This window comes from Jaculus jaculus, chromosome 19, assembly GCF_020740685.1.
Source record: "Jaculus jaculus isolate mJacJac1 chromosome 19, mJacJac1.mat.Y.cur, whole genome shotgun sequence".
NCBI classification, from domain to species: domain Eukaryota; kingdom Metazoa; phylum Chordata; class Mammalia; order Rodentia; family Dipodidae; genus Jaculus; species Jaculus jaculus.
In genome coordinates, this window is record NC_059120.1 from 17900284 (window position 1) to 17922565 (window position 22282).

General features: G+C 43.1%; 1 protein-coding gene across 2 annotated transcripts; it reads right to left on the bottom strand.

Moving 5' to 3' along the window:
• Window positions 1-10438: 10438 nt before the first annotated feature.
• Gbp5 (guanylate binding protein 5) lies at window positions 10439-21958 on the bottom strand. 2 transcript variants are annotated; one of them, XM_012947769.2, is made up of 12 exons: window positions 21820-21958; window positions 20729-20829; window positions 19959-20167; window positions 19338-19465; window positions 18061-18170; window positions 17618-17814; window positions 17030-17272; window positions 15693-15970; window positions 14592-14804; window positions 13055-13157; window positions 12582-12763; window positions 10439-11255 (listed from the first exon to the last, which is right to left on the bottom strand). In XM_012947769.2, the coding sequence occupies exons 3-12, from the start codon at window positions 20146-20148 to the stop codon at window positions 11136-11138; spliced, it is 1764 nt and encodes a 587-aa protein (XP_012803223.1). In that variant the 5' UTR covers window positions 20149-20167; window positions 20729-20829; window positions 21820-21958; the 3' UTR covers window positions 10439-11135. The 2 variants fall into 2 exon arrangements, with proteins under 2 accessions (XP_012803223.1, XP_044994768.1); XM_045138833.1 differs by having other exon boundaries at window positions 19959-20186.
• Between the last annotated feature and the right edge of the window lie 324 nt (window positions 21959-22282).

The following is a 22282-nucleotide window of genomic DNA, read 5'->3' on the forward strand; positions in this document are numbered from 1 at the left end:
ATGAAGTATGTAAGTTTTAAACCAGCAATAAAATATCCTGCATTAAATATATTTAAAGTGTCATCTGATTACATTTGATTGTGTTTATAGCAACTTTCAGTTTGATAAACTATCTTTCCCAATGTGGGATAGATAGAACATTGAACAAAAATTATGTCTACGTAGGCCTTAAGAAAGTATGGCCTTGATAAAATGCTATAAACTTTTATTTATTTATGTACTAAATAGATTTAAATGACTTGGTTCAAATAAATATATGAACATGAATTTTCCTCAGGGATTTGAAACTCCAGCCACTGGAGTTTTTCAAGTAATAATAACTCACAAAAATATATCATGAGTCACAACTATTATGGGTCTTAATCAGTCTCAAATTCTGATGTAAATGGTAAGTGGCAGGGCAGAGCGGCCAATCCTAAATCCTGCCTTCTCTGCCCCGCCCCCACCAGGTCTGGCCCGCAGTGGGCATCAGCGCTTGCTCCGTCCGCTGGACCATCACTCCGGAGTCTCGCTGAAGCCTCTCACCAGCTGACAGCCAACAATTAACAACATCTGGCATAATAGTATTCCTCTGACCTAGAGACATTTTCTGTTAAAATCGCAAAGGACCAGGCTGAAGGACTGGGCGCTTGTGGCCCTGGGTATGGCCTCGTTCTTCTCCCACGACTCGGGAGCCTCGAACACCGTGAAGACGTCCCGAGCTTCCTGCGTCCCTGTGACCCGGACTCACCAAAGCCATCGCATACTGTCAGGCACGTCTCGGGAGCCACTCTGCGAGCTCATTTAAGTTCCTTATCAGCCCTGGAGAGATTGCTCAGTGGTTAAAGGTGCTTGCTTGAAACCCCAGTGGCCTGGGTTCAGTTCCCCAGGACCCATATAAAGCCAGATGCACAAAGTGGTGCATGCATCTGGAGTTCATTTGTAGAGGCAAGAAGCCCTGATACACAATTCTCATTCTCTCTCTCTGTCTTCTTGCAAATGAACAAATAAAATATCTTTTAAAAATTCCTTATCAACCTTTTGAAGATAGTTACTTCAAAAAAATCACCAAAATGGGCTGGAGATTTAAATGCTTGCCTGTGAAGCCTAAGGACCCCGGTTTGAGGCTCGATTCCCCAGGACCCACATTAGCCAGATGCACAAGGGGGCGCACGCATCTGGAGTCCGTTTGCAGTGGCTGGAGGCCCTGGCGCACCCTTTCTCTCTCTCTCTCTGCCTCTTTCTCTGTCACTCTCAAATAAATAAAAATAGACAAAAATTTTTAAAAACCACCAAAATTCTCTATATGACGATTGTGGGAATAATGAAAGGAAACTTTTCTTTGAGAAGCCCACACCCATGCACCCGAGTGTATTTTACTTTCTTCTTTATTTTAATGTTCATGCTTAAAATATATATTAAATCTCTTAAAAAAAACAAACCTCCAAGCAGAACGTGGTGGTGCATGGCTTTATGAATCCTACCACTTGGGAGGCAAAGGTCAGCGGGTCGCGGTCAGTTCCAGATCAGCCTGGGCTAGAGTGAGACCTTCCTTGAAAAAAACCTAAAAACCACATTCTAGTTCTGTTTTGTACTGGCTTGTGATGAAATGCTTTTCAGCTGTGTGGTTAAGGATTCAGTTTTTCTTTTTTTTTTTTTTTTAATTTATTTGTTTGAGAGCGACAGACACAGAGAGAAAGACAGATAGAGGGAGAGAGAGAGAATGGGCGCGCCAGGGCTTCCAGCCTCTGCAAACAAACTCCAGACGCGTGCGCCCCCTTGTGCATCTGGCTAACGTGGGACCTGGGGAACCGAGCCTCGAACCGGGGTCCTTAGGCTTCATAGGCAAGCGCTTAACCGCTAAGCCATCTCTCCAGCCCGATTCAGTTTTTCTTGAGTAGGAGTCCTTGAAAGATCAAGGGAGCTCCTCTGGCTGCTGTGGGTGACAGTGTGAAGCCGTGTCTCTACCATTGTCATGACTATTACCCACAGCACCCTGCACTGATCTCACCATATGTTCTCCGTCTCCTCAACTGGATGCCAGGCCTTCACTTTGTTCACCATAATATCTATGAACTCAGCACACAACGGGAAAATTCAGCTCTTTAATAAGAATCACTGCATCACTTCCCCTCCTGCAAAGCATAACGTTTTGTGCTTTGAAAGAGATTAAAAAGTCACATTGTAAATAACTGAGACATGGGATCAAGAGACCCTCAAGACAGTTTTTGTAAAATATTTTATTTGGGGCTGGAGGGTTGGCTTAGCGGTTAAGGCATTTGCCTGCAAAGCCAAAGGACCCAGGTTCAATTCCCCATGACCCATGTAAGCCAGATGCACAAGGGGGCGCATGCAACTGGAGTTCGTTTGCAGTGGCTGGAGGCCCTGGCTGTCCAATCCCTTCCTCCCTCCCTCTTTCTCTGTCAAATATATATATATTATTTTGCCAGGCATGGTGGCGCACATGCCTTTAATCCCAGCACTTGGGAGGCAGAAGTAGAAGGATTGCCATGAGTTCAAGGCCACCCTGAGAGTACAGAGTGAATTCCAGGTCAGCGTGGGCTAGAGTGAGACCCTACCTCAAAAAACAAATATATATATAATTTATTTATTTATTTAAGAGAGTGACAGAGAGGCAGATAGAAAGAGAATTGGCATACCAGGGCCTTGAGTCACTGCAAAGAACTCCAAGTGTATGTACCAGCTTGGGTATCTGGCTTACATGGGTACTGGGGAATTGAACCTGTACTCTTTGGTTTGGAAACAAGTGCCTTAAGAACTAAACCATCTCTCCAGCCTTCAAGACAGTTTGGAATCATATTAGAAAAGCCCTCATGTGTGGGACTATAGCATACCAGACCTGGCTTGACTACAGCTTAATGGTTCAGCACTTAGCTACCATGTCCAAGGCCTGGGTTTGAACCCCAACAGAGCTAAGAAACATAAAATGTTTTGTAATCTTGGTTGTTTGTTTGTTTTTACACCTTAACATTTTGCCTTTTTGTTTTAATTTTATTTGTGTGTGTGAAGGGTGTAAGGTCAGTCTATTAAACCCACTTTACATACCTCTTATATAGTCTGTTTTTATGGACAAGTTCTCATCTTGTGGCCCAGGCTGGCCAACATTACCCAATCCTCTTGTCTTAGCCTCCAAAATGCTGACACTCCAAACATGCACTACCATACCCAGTTTTATTTTAGGACTTTGGACTTTGTTCTGGTGTGTGTGTCAAGGGGGGGGGGGCGTGTATTTTCATGCTTTTTTTTTTTTCAAGGTAGGGTCTCACTCTGGCCCAGGCGGACCTGGAATTCACTATGTAGTCTCAGGGTGGCCTCAAACTCATGGCGCTCCTCCTACCTCTGCCTCCCGAGTGCTGGGATTAAAGGTGTGCACATCATGCCTGGCTCTATCATGCTTTTTTAAAAAGATTTCTTTTTTGTTTTAAGTTTTTTTAGTAAAGGCTTCTAAATTTTAGCATATTGTTCAAAATTTCTGTGTCTTACTAAGGAAGAAGAGATAATATCACAAATGGTTAGTAAAATGGAGTTCTGTAACATTTAGATAAATATATAGGTAACTAGATTATTATATAACTATTTTATTTTGGGCTGGAGAGATTGCTTATCAGTTAAGGCACTTGCCTGTGAAGCCTAAGGACCCAGGTTCGATTCTCTAGTACCCATGTAAGCCCAGATGAACAAGGTGGTACATGTGTCTAGAGTTTGTTTGCAGTGGCCAGAGGCCCTGCTGTGCACATTTCTCCCCTCCCTCCTTCCCTCCTCTCTCTATCTTCCTCTTTATTAAATAAATAATTTAATTTCGGTGTCTCAATAATTTTAAAAATGATAACATTAATATTCCTATTTTAATGATAATGAGTATAACACAGTAAGACTAAATGTTCATAAGACTTTTGTGAGCAACAGATGAGTGGTTATAGTGACAACCGGCATGAAATTGACCCTAGGAGTCATAGATGTCATTGATAGTTACTTATAACGTTAACTAGGCAGAGGTCGTTTTCTTCCTACTGCTGTTCTAGCAAATTATCACAAATCTCATGGCTAATGGCAACCAAAGCTCAGTAGCTTTACTGTTCTGGAAGTAAGAAGTGTGTGAGGGATTAGCAGGGCTGGCCTCCATCTGCAGGCTTTGGGGAAGAACCCATTTCCTTGCTTTCCATACATTTAAAACATAAGCAGTCATCTTCACAACAGTAAGATAAGAAGAGCAAAAAATATTGCCTAGATGTAGCTTGGAAAATATTGTCATAGTGTCTCTTGGAGTCTTCTTTGTACCCAGTGATTCACCTCTGTTTTCTGAGACAGAGTATCTGTGGATAAGAGGGAGGCAATGGGGGCTGGAGAGATGGCTTAGCGGTTAAGCGCTTGCCTGTGAAGCCTAAGGACCCCGGTTCGAGGCTCTGTTCCCCAGGTCCCACGTTAGCCAGATGCACAAGGAGACGCATGCGTCTGGAGTTCGTTTGCAGAGGCTGGAGGTCCTGGCGCGCCCATTCTCTCTCTCTCTCCCTCTATCTGTCTTTCTCTCTGTGTCTGTCGCTCTCAAATAAATAAATAAAATTAAAAAATATATTAAAAAAAAGAGGGAGGCAACGGGCTGGAGATGGCTTAGGGGTTAAGATGCTTGCCTACAAAGCCTAAGGAGCCAGGTTCAATTCCCCGGTACCCACGTAAGCTGGGCGCACATGCATCTGAAGTTCACTTGTAGTGGCTAGAGGCCCTGGCATGCCCACATTCTCTCTCTCTAAGAAAAAAAAAAATGTAAAATGCTAATCAAGTTTAAAAGAGGGAGGCAAGGTTGCTAATGGGTGCAAACGACTATGGATGTCTAGTCATAATGGTTCATTTTCATTGTCAACCTGACGAGATTTGGAGTCACCTAGGATTGACACTATGGGCATGTCTGTGAGGGGGTTTCCAGAGAGGCTGAACTGAGGTGGTTTGACTACTCTGGCTTGTGGTGACACTGTCTTAAGGGCTGAGATTCTGGAATAAACATGGATAAAGAAGAAAGCAGCTCCATGCCAGCACCCTCTGCTATGTGCCTCCTGGTCTGCCCAGATGTGGGAGTCGTCACCACACGCTCTGCCTCTGTGAACCCTGCCCTGCCCTCCTTGCCATGGCAGTGCCCCCTCTCAGATTGTGAACCAAAACAAATCCTAGAAGCGGCTTTCTGTCAGATATCTGGTCACAGCTACAAGAAAAACAACTACTATAGTACTGAAACTAGTACTATATTAGATGCAAGAGAAACCATGTTGGGATAGTTAATCTGGTTGTTGGTAACATGCTTTAGACTAATAGTTCCAAGGTTAAAATATTGGATGTATCAATTGCATGTTAAGGTCATAAAACTTGAAGATATGGATATAGGGCTGGAGAGATTGCTTAGCGGTTAAGGCACTTGCCTGCAAAGCCAAAGGACCCAGGTTCAATTCCCTAGTGCCCACGTCAGCCAGATGCACAAGGTGTCACGTGTGTGTGGAGTTTGTTTGCAGTGGCTGAGGTCCTGGCATGCCCATTGTCTCTGCCTCTTTCTCTTTCTCTCTCTGAAATAAATAAAATGAATTTTTAAAAGATATGGACATAGAGGTGGACTTTTTGAATAGGACCCTGGTTGCCCAAGAAATAAGAGAATAAGTAGATAGGGTCTCATGAAGCTAAAGTTTTTGTACAGCTAAGAAAACCTTCAACTGAGCCAAAAGGTAACCTATAAAATGGGAGAAAATCTTTGCCAGCTATATGTTTGACAAAGAATTAGCGTGCAGAATCTGCAAAGAATCCAAAAATAAAAAAATAAAGATGATGACATCAAAATAAAATATAGACTAGTTGAGAAGGGGTGGGGATCTTATGGAGAGTGGATTTTGAAGGGGGAAGTAGGAGAGGAGAGAGAATTATCATGGTTTACTGTCCATAATTACGGAAGTTGTCAAAAATTCTTAGAAACAAAAAATTCAATAAAAATAGCTGGGCATGGTGGTGTACACCTTTAATCCAGCACTTACTTGGGAAGCAGAGGTAGCATTGTGCATTTGAGGCCAGCCTGGGACTACAGAGTGAGTTCCAGGTAAGCCTGGGCTAGAGTAAGACCATACCTCAAAAAAAAAAATCATAAATCATAAGAAAAGTCAAACATCCCCCAAAAAATGAGCTATGTGGCTGAACAGAGTTCTTAAAAGAAGAAATGGAAATGACCAATAAATATTTTTAAAAGTTTTCAACATATTTAGTCATCAGGGAATACAAATTAAAATCACTTTGAGTGCTGTGAAGATGGTTCAGTGATTAAAGGGACTTGCTTTCAAAGCCTGATGGCTCAGGTTTAATTCCCAGTATCCACAAAAAGCCACATACCTGTTGGGCATGGTGGCGCACATCTTTAATCCCAGCACTCAGGAAGCAGAGGTAGAAGGATCACCATGAGTTTGAGGCCAGCCTGAGACTACATAGTGAATTCCAGGTGAGCTTGGGCTAGAGTGAGACCCTACCATGAAAAACCAGAAAAAAAAAAAAAAAAGCCACATACATAAAATGGTGCATATGTCAAGAGTTTATTTGCAGGGCAGAAGCCCTGGCACACCCATGCTCACTCTCCCTCCCTTTCCTTCTCCCTCCCTTTCTTTCAAATAATAATAAAAAGAAGTCTTTGCATGGGCGTGGTGGCACATGCCTTTAATCCCAGCAATTAGGAGGCAAAGGAAGAGGATCACCATGAGTTTGAGGCCACCCTGAGACTACATAGTTAATTCCAGGTCATCCTGGACCAGAGTGTGACCCTACGTCTAAAAACAAAACAAAACAAAAATCTTTTAAAACAAACTTTGAGGGCTAGAAAGATTGCTTAGTGGTTAAGGTGCTTGCCTAAGAAGCTTAAAGACCCAGGCTTGATTCCCTAGGATCCATGTAAACCAGGTGCACAAGGTGGCTCATGCATCTGGAGTTCACTTGCAGTGGCTAGAGGACCTGGTGTGCTCATTCTCTCTCTCACTCATAAGTAAATGAAAAATTTAAAAAAAAAAAAAAAACTTTGAGATTCCAGGATGGCTATCATTAAAAAAAAACAAAACTCAAATGATAAACACTGGTGAGTATATGATATGGGGAAAGAGGAACCCTTGTTCACTGTTGGTAAGAGTATAAACTGGACAGTGTGAAAGCTTCTCAAACAGATAAAAGTAGGCCTGGCATATGATCCAGCTATACCACTCATAAGCATATATGCCCTTAGAACTCTACACTTTACTGTAGACATACTTGCTCAGCCATGTTTGTAGCTTCTCTGTTCACAACAGCTAGGCTATGGAATCAGCAAGATGCCCATCAACTGATGAATGGATCATGAAGATGTGGGACAGATGCATAATAGAACTTTAATCAGCTGGGCAAAAAAATGAAGTAATAAAATTCATAGGAAAATGGATGGATCTAGCAAATACTATACTAAGGTCTCTCTCTTCTGCAGATCCAAGATCTTTATGTAAATTGAGACAAGCATCAGTACAGCCCAAGAAGCTAGAAAGGAATGATGCGGTAGGTGTCTGGCAGAAATTATTTACTTATTTATTTGCAAGGAGGGAGGAAGGGAGAGAGAGAGAAAAAAAGAGAGAGAGTATGCCAGGGCATCCAGTCACTGCAAACAAACTCCAGATGCATGTGCCACTTTGTGCACCTGGCTAACATGGGTACCGGGGAATTGAACCTGGGTCATTAGTGTTTGCAGGCAAGCACCTTACTGCTGAGCAATTTTTCTATCCCCCTGGCAGGAGGTTTTAACCACAGAAAATAATATATAATTAAGTTTTGAGGTGGAATACTGCAGGTAAAAGGATTTAAGTATAGTCAGAGGAGGGAGATGGAGGAGCCTGGGAGGTTGGAAAAATAGTAACCAAAACTAAACACATTATTAAACTGTCATAGAGAAACCTTTTTTGTTAACAAATTTTAAGTGTGTAATTGAGAGAGAGAGACTGGGCAGAAGAACTCTACTGGGTGGATAATGCTGCTCTCCATGGCTACAGGTTATTATAGAAAAATCCCAGGGCCAGGGATTAGACACTCCCAGTAAAATGTTGGTCAAGGAGGCCTCTGGGGCCCCCAACACAACACAACACAAGCCATTGCCAGTGGTTTTGGGTGCCCACCGTAACTAGGTGATGACTTCCTACTGCTGAAGATTGTACATGCTTTGATTAAAGGACATGAGAAATCAGGCTGGAATGGAGCTGGAAGCCTCCCCCTGCAGGATAGCTGTCATGCTGGAAGGCTGCTAGGGGAGAATAGTCATTAATATTCCCGCCCAGCAGTGGACCCTGAAAGCGACACAACCTACCAGCCGGGCAAGATGTTCCTACTAGTGCAATAGTGGCATGAATGTTATGGGGGTGACCAACTCCTTTCTGCTTGGATTTGAGACCCACATCATGGGAGGGAAGTCATGCAAAAGCGTAAGGCTTGGGAAGGTCATGGGTCCTAGAAGGGAAGCTACTATTGTGTTTTATTTTTCTAAGTGGATATGTTGTATTCTTCAAATTGCCCTCTGAATATTTATATTTATTCTCACCTTTGGCCAGAGGAGCTCTCTTTTGTACTTGTTGGTGACTATTGGGGAGACTTAAAACTAGCCTAAGTCCTGAGAATGTGACTGTTGAGTGTTCAGTGGTACGTGAGGCAGCTCTCTTATTCCCTTCAGGGCTTCGACAACACCATGGAGGAGGAGGCAGAGAAAAGTGCAAGAGTCAAAGGATGGGGAGGAGTGCTGTGTCGTGTTATCTTCTGGACATGAAGTGGTCACCACATTCACAACCTCACTGTGACTGTCATCACCTGCACCAGACCTGCCCAGTGTTGACCCATGAACATGCCAATATCGATGATGAAGGCAGGACCAAAAGAGACTGTCAAAATAGAAGAGGGCTTAGGCAGAAAGAAGGGGTTCAGGGGAGAGGATGGAGTGGGGGATATGTTGAAGCTAATGGGAGGGGATTATGATCAAAATACTTCATGTACATATTTGAAAAGTGTCAATAAAATATTAAAATAAAACTGGCTTAATATGAATAGTGCAGATAAAGACAACTTGTCCTTTTCCGACACTTCCTTGGAGCGGTACTTATTTCCTTCTTTATGATCCAATAGAGCTTGCAAGTCTCATTACAGGATGCCACAAAGCAAATGCTCAGTGTCCTGGGACCTTCTGAAGTTCAGACAAGGTCTGGAGATACATATCTGAGGAACATGAGTCTTATCTGATACAGTAACTTCAGAAAACTAAAACTCTTGAAAGAATAGAAAGTACAGACATTAACAGATATCTGCTTTTCCTCTTTACTTAGGTAACTCATTTTAAGCAACTAAAATTAAATCAAGCTCCTATGACATAATCTAACTGGGAAGTTCCTCACATAAGTATGCAGTTACAAGGTAGACAAAATAGAGTTTTGTGGGGCTGGGGCGATAGCTTGGTGGGAAGAGGGCTTTCCATGCAAACATGAGAACAGGAGAGGGCCTGAATGCCAACCCTACCACTCACGGAAGAAGCTGGGTATACCCACGCACACGTGTAACCGCAGTCAGGAGAATCATGGGGACTCGCTGCTCAGCCAGCCTGACCAAAACCAGCAGCTCTGGCTTCAGTGAGAGGCTCTGGCTCAAGGAAACAATGCAAAAGCATGATCGAGGAAGACACTCAGTGCTGTCCTCTGGCCCCCACACATATGCACACGGGGTATACACGTATACACGTCAGCATACACATGTGCATATACCACACCACATGCACATGTGCACACACACCACTGCACATATGAAACACGCACACATGGATACACACCAAAAGGAGCTCTGTGTTGTGTCCCTGTAGCTTTCAAAACATATATTACTGGAGTGAAGCAAAATTAAAAAGTACAAAGATGTGATGAAGTATTTTTTCATTCTATTATTTATTTATTTATTTATCTTTGGCTTTTAGAGATAGGGTGTCACTCTAGCTCAGGCTGACCTGGAATTCTCCAAGGAGTCTCAGGGTAGCCTCGAACTCACTGCGATCCTCCTACTTCTGCCTCCTGAGTGCTGGGATTAAAGGCATGTACCACCACACCTGGCTCTCATTCTATTTTTAAAACATTTTATTTTGTTTATTTTATTTATTTGCTTGAGAGTGACAGACAGAGAGAGAAAGAGGCAGAGAGAGGGAGAGAGAATGGGCGCACCAGGGCCTCCAGCCACTGTAAATGAACTCCAGAAGCGTGCGCCCCCTTGTGCATCTGGCTAACGTGGGCCCGGGTCCTTAGGCTTCACAGGCAAGCGCTTAACTGCTAAGCCATTTCTCCAGTCCTCATTCTACTTTTAAAGCAGTTTCCTCCTAGTGGAAATTCAGAAGGCTTCCCTACAAAGTCAAACATATGACAAAGAAAACAAAAACGAAGTAACATGGTTATGATGTTAAACATGTTGTAGTTTAAATGTGTACTGACAGATATTCATGTAGCCTGTTATTTAAGGAAGGCAATGGGCTTTCACATGTGACTGCAAAACAACTAAGCTGACTTACATATAGGACTATAAGTAAGCATACAAGTAAATGAGCTTGTGAGTTTTTTGGTACATTATACAGTATTCCTTAGATCACCTATTTACAAGCTCTAAAAGATTATCAGCATATACGGTACAGTAACTAAGTCCAGTGAAAGTTGCTGCAATGGTAAAAAATATTCCACTGAAACTATTCCTTGAGTGAGGCTGTTTCTCCAGCCCTTAAGCCTAGGGTTCAATTTGGAGGCGTTCATTCCCCTTTGTCTTCTCAAAGATCTCCATTTCATCACAACACTAGTTTGGAGCTTCTCTTTACGAATGACCAGTTGGCAGATGACACTAGTGGGCTCCACCGTGTTGAGGACGGCCCATGGCTGCCCCCCTCTGATGGCACCCCGCACAGCCCACCGCCGAGAGCCATGCCTGAGTCTTGACTAAGTGCAAGCAGTTGCCACCTTCTTAGGTAACTCGTAGTCCCTTGAGGGGACTGTGGGCAGTCATAAAGCATTGGGATTTCGTAAGGCTGGGGATCCCTCATTCTATAGTTTTCCCATGTCTCCAGTGGAAAAGGGGAAGGAACGGCAGCCCTGATGTTCAGCACTTTAGCATATGGTGCATCGGCCATGTGATGAGTGATGATGATACACCGTGGCGTTGTTGATCTGTTCTTGAAGCTTCCTGAGTTCCGCCTCGTGTATTGCTTTGATCCTCTCAGCCTGTTCCTGAGAAACAATAAACAGAAGCTATAAAGCTTGAATTTAGGATGGCACGTAAGCACATGAGTAACACCCAGCTCCCTTCAGACTGTCTGAATCCTTGGCTCATTCACACTTAGGGCAGTCCATGGTCACAGTAGACAGTCTCTAAGTAGCTTTCTTCATCCGTATACATCTGGTGGACTTCTATCATTTTTCACCTTATTTTTTCCTCTGGCTCAAGATTCATCTCTGAAATGTTGATAAATTCCACCTTAAAACTACCTTCTTTCTGATGCCCTGTGATTTTAGATCTGCTGTTAAGAGACCAACATATAGAGTGTGTAGGTGACATCCTGACATCCAGGGCCAGGTGTGGCATCGTAACCCTACATGAGGAATATGTACATGCTCTAAGTCACAACACTTTGGTTGGCAGAAGTAAAGAGAAGATTGAAGAGATCCGGAAGTACTGGCTGCCCACTCTGCCTTTCAGGAAAGAGCAGAAATACCAAAAAATTCCTTGGAGTAGCTCCTGAGAAACCCTGTATCTTCCCATAAGTCAGGGCGAGAATGAGGGTCCCGCTTTCCTCACAGGGGTGCCAGCATAGGGATTTCACACCAGCTTTGCAGGGGCAACCATGCTGCAGATCCCACTGGGTCTGGACGGCAGCTCTGTCATCTGCAAGTCTGAGTGATATCAGTGCCCAGGTATTCCCGTGGGACCTCGCTGGCCTCATCTGAGAACTGGGGACATGAGATTCTGCTTCACGGTGATGAGGAGAGAGAATGCACACAATGGGCTGAAACATGGGCAGCGCTTTGCACATAAACGAGCGCCTGTTGCAAGGTAAGACCAGGGGAAGAGAAGCGCAAGTTGAAGGCCGTCAGAAACCAGATGGGATGGAAGCAAGTGCAGGAACAAAGACAGGGGACACAAAACCGATGTAAAGAGGTTTCGGGGATCAAGCTACAACATGGCTCAGAGCAAGTCAAGAGTTAACAGAAAGGATACTGCCTACGAGCCAGAAATGCCCTCATCTATGTTTAAGAATTGATTACACTTAGGATGTGCATCATTCTAAACGCAACTGTTAATGCATTTAGTTATTATAATAACCTTAATGTATATAAAATCTCACAACTGTCCCTGTCGTAGACAAGAGCACACAGAACTTGCCTGAACCACACTTTTGGCAAAAGGCAGAACTCGGACAGACTCTTAGCAGTCTAGCTCCAAAGTCTATCCCTGAGCCATCACAGTGCCTTCCACCCCTGGGCCCTTCGGTGGCTCCTGCTCTCAGCTGTACCCAGAAGGGAGAGACTGAATAAGAGGAGACAGCTGGTAAGTACCCGTAACATCTGTTCCTCTTTCTGCTTTAGCTGTACCAGAAAGTTCTGTCTGTTTCTCTCGATTTGTTCCAGTTGCTCCTGGTGGCGCTTCTCTTCCTGGTTTCTCTGTTCCTCTTCCTCCTTGCGGATGGCTTCTAACCTATGGGCTCTGGCCCTCGCAGCTGCCGCTCTGGCTTGTTCCGCTGAGAAGAAAGAAGAAAACCACACACTTCTCTAGGGTGACTGTGCCCACTCCTTGTGCCTCCCACTTCTGTCCAGCTCCGTGGATAAAATTCGCTGGGGTTGCCTGTCCCCTCCAGATCACCATACGGTGGAGGAGGTGCCATGGCCAGATGTGCTGGGAGTGACTAAGATGCACCTTTGCTGGCCTTGCCTTAGTTTAATAACCTTGGGTGGGCCAGGCCACACTCATTTTAAACCCATGGCAATTTTCTGCCTATCTCACTTTGCTTTCTTGCATTTTCTTTTCTTACCTTCCCTCTTCCTTTCCTTGGCTGTGAGAGCCCTGTCTGTTTGTAGAATGGAATTGCTCAGAGACTCCTTGGACTTTAAATATTTCTGAAGAACTTCTTCAGCCTAGGAATCCCAAAAATATCCGGTTAGAATTAAGAAGTTGTATTTGGCAATGCTAGATGTGTGTTTCTCTCTCTCTCTCTCTCAGCATCTTTTCCTCCTAGGGGGTATTCAGCTGGCATCTGGTGAAACTGTCCCCTCAAGCCTCACTTGTGGACTTGGCATAATGCACATGGAGGCTGGCGCAGAGGGGCTTTCTCTCATCGGAGAGTCAGGGTGCTGAGGGCAGGTTGAACTTGGACATGCTGGTGGCATTTTCGTCACAGTGTGGGGATGAGCCTGCTTGGCTATGATGTCAACAGTCAGGGAAACAAAACAGGAAACTGAAGTAGGGTTGTAAATTTGAAAAGAAAGGCAAATGGATAACATTGTTGGGACTCTTGAATGTGTACATACTTGAAATTAAAGCCTTTTGGGAGCTGGAGGGATAGCACAATGGTTAAAGGTGCTTGCTTGCAAAGCCTTTCAGAAGTGGTTCAAAATCCCCAAAGCTGAATGGGCACTAGTTTGCAGTGATAAGAGACCCTGGAGTGCACATATACATGTATACACACAAGTGTGCAAATAAATAAATAAACTTTTGTTAAATTATTATTAAATTTTTTATTTTAGTTTATATAACTTATTGTTGGTTTTCCTTAAATTAGTTTCAGTTATTGAAATTCTGTCCTGTGTGGTCCTAAAAGTTCACTTTGTTATTCACGAACATCAATGGTTACAACAAAAATCTGATTATTAGGGCTGGAGAGATGGCTTAGCGGTTAAGCGCTTGCCTGTGAAGCCTAAGGACCCCGGTTCAAGGCTCAGTTCCCCAGGTCCCACGTTAGCCAGATGCACAAGGGGGTGCACGTGTCTGGAGTTCGTTTGCAGAGGCTGGAAGCCCTGGCGCACCCATTCTCTTTCTTTCTTTCTTTCTTTCTTTCTTTCTTTCTTTCTTTCTTTTCTCTCCTCTCTCTCTCTCTCTCTCTCTCTGTCACTCTCAAATAAATAAATAAAAATGAACCAAAAATTTAAACAAATCTGATCATTATAGTAATGGTTCATTTCAATCCCACATCTATGGCTGAAGTTTAACTTCTGTGCTATGCCATTAAAATCAGACACAGGGGTTTCTTTCAGGCTTGCTTATTCAATGAAAGAATGACTCTCAGGTCGGGCTTGGGGGCGCACGCCTTTAATCCCAGCACTGGGAGGCAGAGGTAGGAGGATCGCCATGAGTTTGAGGCCACCCTGAGACTACATAGTGGATTCCAGGTCAGCCTAGATTAAAGTGAGACCCTATCTTGAAAAACAAAGCAAATGAACAAAAAAAGAACTCTCAGGGAGAGACATACATCTCACCAGTGCACCTGTATACACATCCTTTCTCCTGACCGCAGTGATTTTTAAAGAAGCCCTCAGGTATCTCTCATAACCAACAAATCAAACTGAACATACCTGTATTCCTTTGCCAGGCTCCTGATGGTACCTTGCCTTCAGCTCTTCTGTCTTCTGAACGTAGAGATTATGACCTCCAGGTTTAGAATAAATGCCCTTGGCCACTTCCTGGTCCAGAGAGCTGAAAATACTCTGTAGTAAGGTTGAGCAGCGGGCTGCAGAGGCTTCCTCATTCTTCTTGCAAATGTCATTATGTTTTGCATTTAGTGAGGTCTTCAGAGGGAAAGAAACCCACGGAAATGTTAGTAGCAGTTCAGTATTTCTGGTTATTCTTAGAAAGAGTCTGCGTTTTTTTTTTTTTTCCATTATAAACTCAAAAAATATAAATAAAATTCTATTCTTCATATCAAACCTGGAAAAGTTCCAAGGGTGACACTCTGTACAAAAGCATTAGGTGGGGGCTTGGAAAGCTCCTGAACCCCTTTATGAAGAGGTTTTTGCTTTATAAAATTTTTAGTTTAGAGGTTTCTTTTCTTTTTTCTTTTTCTTTCTTTTCTTTTCTTTTTTTTTTTTTTTTTTGGTTTTGCAAGGTAGGGTCTCACTCTTGCCCAGGCTGACCTGGAATTCACTATGTAGTCTCAGAGTGGCCTCAAACTCATAGTGATCTTTCTGCCTCTGCCTGCCGAGGGCTGGGATTAAAGGTGTGAGCCACCACGCCTGGCTAATTTCAGAGTTGTTTTTTTTTTTTTTTTTTTTTTAATTGTGAAGGTAGAATAATCAGCCAGAATATTAGCCTATTCTACCAATCCTGGACTCATCATACCTTAGTGGATCCAATTGGCAATTATGTCTACTTGATCAATTAAAAAGCAATGTTCATCTTTGCAAATATTACTTTTAATGAAATAAAAGCTATTTAAGGTTGTGTCATGGACATAACATAGTAAAGGTGAGTTGTGTGCATATATGACAACTTTACTGTCTACCTGATACAAAGTATTTACATGTTTGTCCAATTTCTCAATTACAGTGATATCATGTTGTATGAATGATTATCACTTTCTAGTCTAGTAGGAATGGCTTTGCCTATTTGACCATTTATAGAAATATTTTGTCTCCTATTAATCCTGGTGCCTATGAACCAGAACAAGAAATAATCACCTCCAGTTCCTTCTGGAAGCTTTGGTCCTCATCCTTGAAACAGTGCTTCTTGAAGATTTCTATGGCCTCCTTCTCGAAGGTTCTGTGCAGGTCCTGCAGCTTCTGGAGGGTCTCTGTGGGCAGCTGCACCTGGCCCATCTGCTGGTCATAGTGAGCAATGGCCTTTTGCACCGCGGCTGAGTTCTCTCTCTGGGCCAAGGCCAGGACTGAACCTTCCAAGCAGGGCAGATCCCCCTTGTTGATGGCATTGACATAGGTCAACACCAGGCTCTCTAGTCCTTCATGGAAAGAAAGGATGCTCATATTATTTTCAGAGAAAGGGTCCAAGATCTCTATGGAGTGATTCTAAAAATATTAACAATGAATTGTTTCAGCATTGTGGATAGGATTTTGTTCGGGATAACATGGGTGACCTGGGTAAGAGAATTGTGTGATAAAGAAGACAGGCCTTTCTTTCTTTAAGTCAAATCAAATAAAATAAAAACCCTCTGTTTAAAGAAGGAAGGAGAAATCTCAAGACATATGTGTGGTCCTCATCTTATCCCTCTTTGTGGAGAAATAGGATTATATAAAAATCAGGCATATTCTTTTGGTTGAAGTAGTGTAAGTTCTTGCTGCCTTAGTCTTCCTTTTCTTTCTTTCTGTTTTTCTTTTCAGAATTTTTCTTTCTCTTTTACCTTACTGCAGTTAAGGTACTGTGAGATAATCTCCTCTGAGAAGGGGAAAGTTGAAAGCTGCAGACTTTTTTTTTATTGATTAGAACTCCCTTGTTTTATTTCTTTTCAACTTTTATATAAAGTAACTAAAAATTCCCTCTTTAATACAAAAATGATTTGCGAAGGTCTTTAGAAAAACTAGAACAAAAACTAGAACAAAAAGCCTGGTTAGGGGGCTGGAGAGATGGCTTAGCGGTTAAGGGATTTGCTTGTGAAGTCAAAGGACCCAGGTTTGATTCTCCAGGTCCCATGTAAGGCAGATGCACAAGGTGTTACATGCATCTGGAGTTCATTTTCAGTGGCTAGAGGCCTTGGCATGCCCATTTTCTCTCTCTTTCTCTCCCTCTCTGTGTCTCTAATAAATAAGAATTAAAAAAAAAAGAATCTGATTAGGTGTGTTTTAGGATTCTTGACAATTTGGGGCTTTGTTCAACATTATTCAACCAAATGCCATTTCTAAAGAGAACTAGCAGTATATTTGATATCTATGACATAGAAAATATGGTCCCTATGATTTATATCTTGCCAATTATTTACACATTTGTTAATTCCAGAACTACAAGGAGACTTTATTCCTCTTATAGTGAGTTGAAAAAAAAAAACACTTTAAATGATACTCACGAGGTCCATTGACCTGGATGCCTCCTGGAAGAGTCTTGACCTTGGAATGGCTGAAGATGTGGGAACAGAATTCAGCCAGCTGCTGCACAAATTCAGGATTGAGTTCATCATCTCCGAGGGTCTCAAGCTGGGCAAGCTTATTGCGGCGAGTGGGGGAGTCAAAGACAAAGCATTTCTTTATTGGAAAGAACTTCTGTATACACAGGCGGGGCAGGTTGAAATTTTTAGTCTTTTCATCGCTACCTGAAGAAGAAAAAAATAGCATTTGTCTAGTATATAATTGGCATACATTTTAACCTCTTTACATCAAATAAATGTCTCTCCCTGATATTATCTTGAGCACAAAGATCAAAAGCAGCTCATCAAGGAAATGACAACAGGAGGGGAATTTGCTCAAGAACAGGAGATGAGGCAATTTAGTATTGAATTGATCAGTTCATTATAAAAGAATAATATTCCATAGTTCCTTTGCAAGAGAGCCGACGAGGTAAATTTGGAACACAGTACACCTAGTTGTGTGTACAAAAGATCATTTCTTGGCTCACTTTCCCCCCCCCCCCCATTTTCCCAAAATCAAAGCTCTGTTACCTTGTCTCAGCTTTAGGGAGTTCTCCAGGTATTCATCCGATGTGATGACCCGCCCATCTGTTTCCAGGGATAGGAAGAAGTCTCTCAGCGTCCATACCAAGTCTGGGAAGAAACTCACATTATCAGTGGCTTCTTTGACCCCATTAGGCTCAGGTGGGTTTCTTGTCCTGAGCAGGTCTGTGAGTTCTGTCACGCTGCTGAGATGCAGTTGAGGAAATGCGGCGGCCGCAGGATGGCACCTAAACCCGCACCTTATCCCGAGTCTCCTGATACCTCTGTTTACCTTTTGAGGCAGAACAGAATCACCCGTGCATCAGCGGCGTACTTGATTTCTCTTTCCGGGTGCTTCTATTCATTGTAATATTTAAATTTAATTTTTTATAAGCCTGAAAGTTCTCACAGCTACACAGCTGAGGCGTATTCTCTGGACCATAAAAGGATACTGCAGTAGGTCGATAGCCCCCTGGTCAATTTTGCTCATGGTATTGTACACAAAGGAGCTGCTCAGTAGGATTGACATCGCGAAGATCTGGATGTCATTCTTGTCATCTATCTAGAAATCACAACCAGCTTTATTTAGTTAAGTCTCCTCACATTCCTAGATGAGTCATCATGGAAAACAAGATATGGGCATACAGATAGGAAACAAAGCAAACAGAAATGTATACATGGTATACATTTTTTGAGTGATTATTACCCACAAGGCTGTTCACATTACTGTTCATATCTAATCCCAAACACAATGATGGAAGATGAGATTATAATTATTCTTTCCATCTTGTAAGTTCAAATTTTGGCTTCCCTCTTTGAATCTTGGTAAGCCAAAAGAAAACAAAGAAAGGACCCTAACACAGTGGCCATTCACGGGAAAAAGCAAGCTCTAGCTAAGGACAAGGACTGGCTTGTACCAGCTCGTAAGAGGCAGCTATGGGCACATCTCCCCAAGTCAGTCTTATTGATTCCATTTAGAAATTTGAAGCCAGTAATGGTGTCTTTAAGGGAACAGTCATGTGGTACAAACAAGGGTTTTTTTTTTTTTTTTGCCAATGATCTGGTTATTAAAGACATGACAATGCAACTAGAAAAGACCTGTGTGCCCACTGTTTACATATTGAGTTAAATAAGGTTAAATAGAAAAAGAGTTGGGGAGACTTGAGTCTTTTTTAAAATAAAAGTTATTTATTTATTTACAAGGGGGGGGGCAGAGAATGAATGGGCACACCAGGGCTTCTTTGGCACTTGCAAATGAATTTTGGCCTCATGCACCATTTTGTATGTCTGCCTTTACATGGGCACTAGAAATGGAACCTGGACTATCAGGCTTTGCAAGCAAGCACCTTTAAACAGTGAGCCATTTCTCCAGCAAGACTTAGTCTTCTTGACAGAGAGCTACAAGGGTTAGAAGCTTGATTTGAACAGCAGCTGTCTGACCAAGAGCCAACTACTAACCCACATTCTCTGCAGTACTGGGCTTGTGACAATGGTTTTATTTCCTCTGTGTTTACGTGCATAGGAACTACATAGTTCAACACTGGTATAGTATCCCCAGGGCTGACTCTGCCTTACAGGTATAATTCTCATGTCAAACTTTCATACTCTGGCCTTAGGAAACGAAGAAGGCACACAGGTCAACTGGAAGTGCAAATTTAGAAAAATAAAAAGGCAAAACTCCCTGTTCTAAAAATGTTCAGAGACAAGGAGATGAAAACTTTCTCCTTACCTTCTCCACATCTCCCAGACCCTCGGTGTCAAGCAGAACGAGGGTGTGGTCTGCCTTCTGAGGGTGAGGTACACACCACATCCAGATTCCCTTGGTGTGGGACTGCACCGTGGAGCCCACAGAAAATCCTGCAAAGGTGACTGATGAGTTAGCAGTAGAGGAAGGAGTCTGGAAATCAGGTGTTTTCTTTAGAATGAAGCTAGGATTTAAGGGACATAAAATGCCAGCGCGGTAGAAAGTATAAGTAATGGTCTGAATTGGAATAGAGGAATAGGCAAATAATACACGTGCAACAAATTGTATTTGATACTCTTTTCAGAATAATATCATGGTGGCACTAACATTTCAGTAGTTGCGTGTGTGGGTTATTTCAGCGATGTCTCAGTACTTCCTGACAAGGGGAACATGTTGAGCTTTTTCTGGGAAGATATCAGGGGAGGAAAGCGTGCTGTCTAGACTACAGAGCTGTCCTTTAGCTACCAGAAGACACAAGAGCATCTATGGTCCAAACACTGTCTTTGGGTTTTCATCCACATCCCTAGCGACTTCACACTCCGAGCTGGATGCTAACAGTACGGGGGGACGGAAGGGGTGTGGCAGAGCTTTCCTGGGGACACTCACCCCTTTCCTTCCCAGCCAGCTTGTTCATGAGGTAGGATTTGCCTGTGCGGTACAGACCCACGATCGCCACCACCACCAGAGGCTGCGTGATGGAGGACAAGATCTCCAGAGCTTCCTGGTTGACAACTAGCTTCTCCTCAGCATTGTTGATGAGGCACATGGGTTCTGGCATGTGGATCTCTGGGGCCATGTCCAAGATGGTCCTTTGTCTGCAAGGTAAGAGATGGTCTGAAATGGAATTTGGAGTGTTTAAGGAAAGGCATTTGGCCAACTCAACCTGGAAACATTTTATGCACTGCCACGGCCTAAATTTCTGAAGGAAAATTAATAATAAAAATGAGCACCTTCGCCGGCCCACCGTAGTCTGCCCGTCTGGTACTGAAATGCCTGATGGACATATATATCTGTTGCACTGCCTTTCATAACTCAGCCTGAAGGATATACTGGGGTTACGTTCTGAGTCTACTGGAGTCCCACCAGTTTTATAAATAAAAATAATGTAGGGCTGGAGAGATGGCTTAGAGGTGAAGGCATTTGCCTGAAAAAACAAAGGACCTTGGTTGGATTCCCTAGGACCCACGTAACCCAGATGCACATGGGGGAGCACGCGTCTAGGGTTCGCAGTAGCTAGAGGCCCTGTCTTGCCTATTCTCTCTCTCCCTCTCTCTGCCTCTCGCTCTCAAATAAATAAATATGTAAAAATAAAGTTTCAAATTATTTTTAAAAAAGAATAATGTAATCATGGAATAAGAACGTGGGGGAAAATTCACCTTTTGCTTTTGTAGAAAGTTAGACTTGATTTCCAATCCTAGTTCTGCAGCTGCCCAATTGAATGATGCTGGTACGTCACCAGACTCTTTAGTGCTGCTTCCTGTGAATGAAAGTAAGCCAACCAGTCAATCAGTCAACTTGTTGGCATTTGCATCAGTATAACTGCTGGCTTGAAAAACAGAGGGAGAGAGAGAAAGAGAGAAAGAGAGAGAGAGAGAGAGCGCGCTTCACAAGTGACAGAGGTAAACAGAGTAAGAATGACAGGAAATGAAAAGTTCAGAAGCGTAACCAGCTCTTTTCAATTCTAAGATCTTGGTCTTAAAGGTCATGTTTTTGTTGTTAACTGGTTTTTTGTCTTGTATCGTGTTGCTTTAGGTTTGAGTTTGGAGGGAAAGGAACCAGTATTTATGAAGGGACTAAATGGAAATCTGTAGATGTGAAGATATGAGCTGAGTGAGGCAGGGACGCTGGTGAGCAGAGGAGGAGAGTGACCGGGCGGGAGCCGTGAGGACGGTGGCCAGCTTCCACCCGGAGCGGAGCATCGCCGTAGGCAACAGAGCAGCAGAGACAGGATCCAAAAAGGGGGGATTAAAATGTGAGAGAGTGCCAAGGAAATGAAAACCAAATTATAATAATAATAATAAATACAATGTCAGAAGTATTTCTATAGGAAGAAATTCACCTGCAACTAACTGAACTAGGTACAGCCAGGTGCATATTGCAGCTGTCCTTAGACCTCATCCATGCCCTCTGAGTTTCAGCTCCTTGTCTGTTCTATCTCTAGCAACATTAGCAACTATTTATCCGCGACTCATTCCTTGCTCTTCACAGAAGTAGTACAGTCATGGCTCTGGAAGCTCTCAGGCTACAGACTGAAGCAGCTTAGTGAGGTAGTTAAGTCAGGAAGCAAGTGAGGCCAGGCACCTGAACTCTTGGCTGACTGTCTGACAGGCGATGCTGCTTGCCTGGTAACACAATTTCTTCTTTCATAGGTCAGCCCCTGCCCATCAGGCTAAGGTGCATCCTATCCTGGATAGAATATTTAACAACTAAACTTTGAAAATCTCTTCCCACCCTTTCTCCAGCTTACCTTAACAAGCAAAACCAGGGAGCTGAGATCTTGGCGAGCTGGTAAGAAAGCTGCTTTGAGTTCTGACAGCTGTCCCGCAATCTAGCTGTGGATGCTGCTCATAAATCCCCTTCCAGTCCTGGGACCTCCCTTTCTCCTCCCCTGAGTCCCTTTCCCCCAGCAAAATGCTTTCTGTAAAGGAAACTGAAACTAGAAGACCGGATACTTACGAGGGGAATTTCCCAAGTATTGTACAATAAAAGGCTTAGTTGTAACTGGCCTGATTTCCCAGAACTTGTAAAAAATTTCCAAAAGAGAACTTTGAAGTCCATTGTCATTTTTCCATGTATGTGTCATTTGACCTCTTCTGAAACAGTGATGATAATTTCTCTCTGGGTTTGAAGCAGATACCCTTTAGGGTGAAAATCTCGTATTCTTTGAGGAGGATCAATTTCCTGAAATTTTTATCTGTATTCACACACAT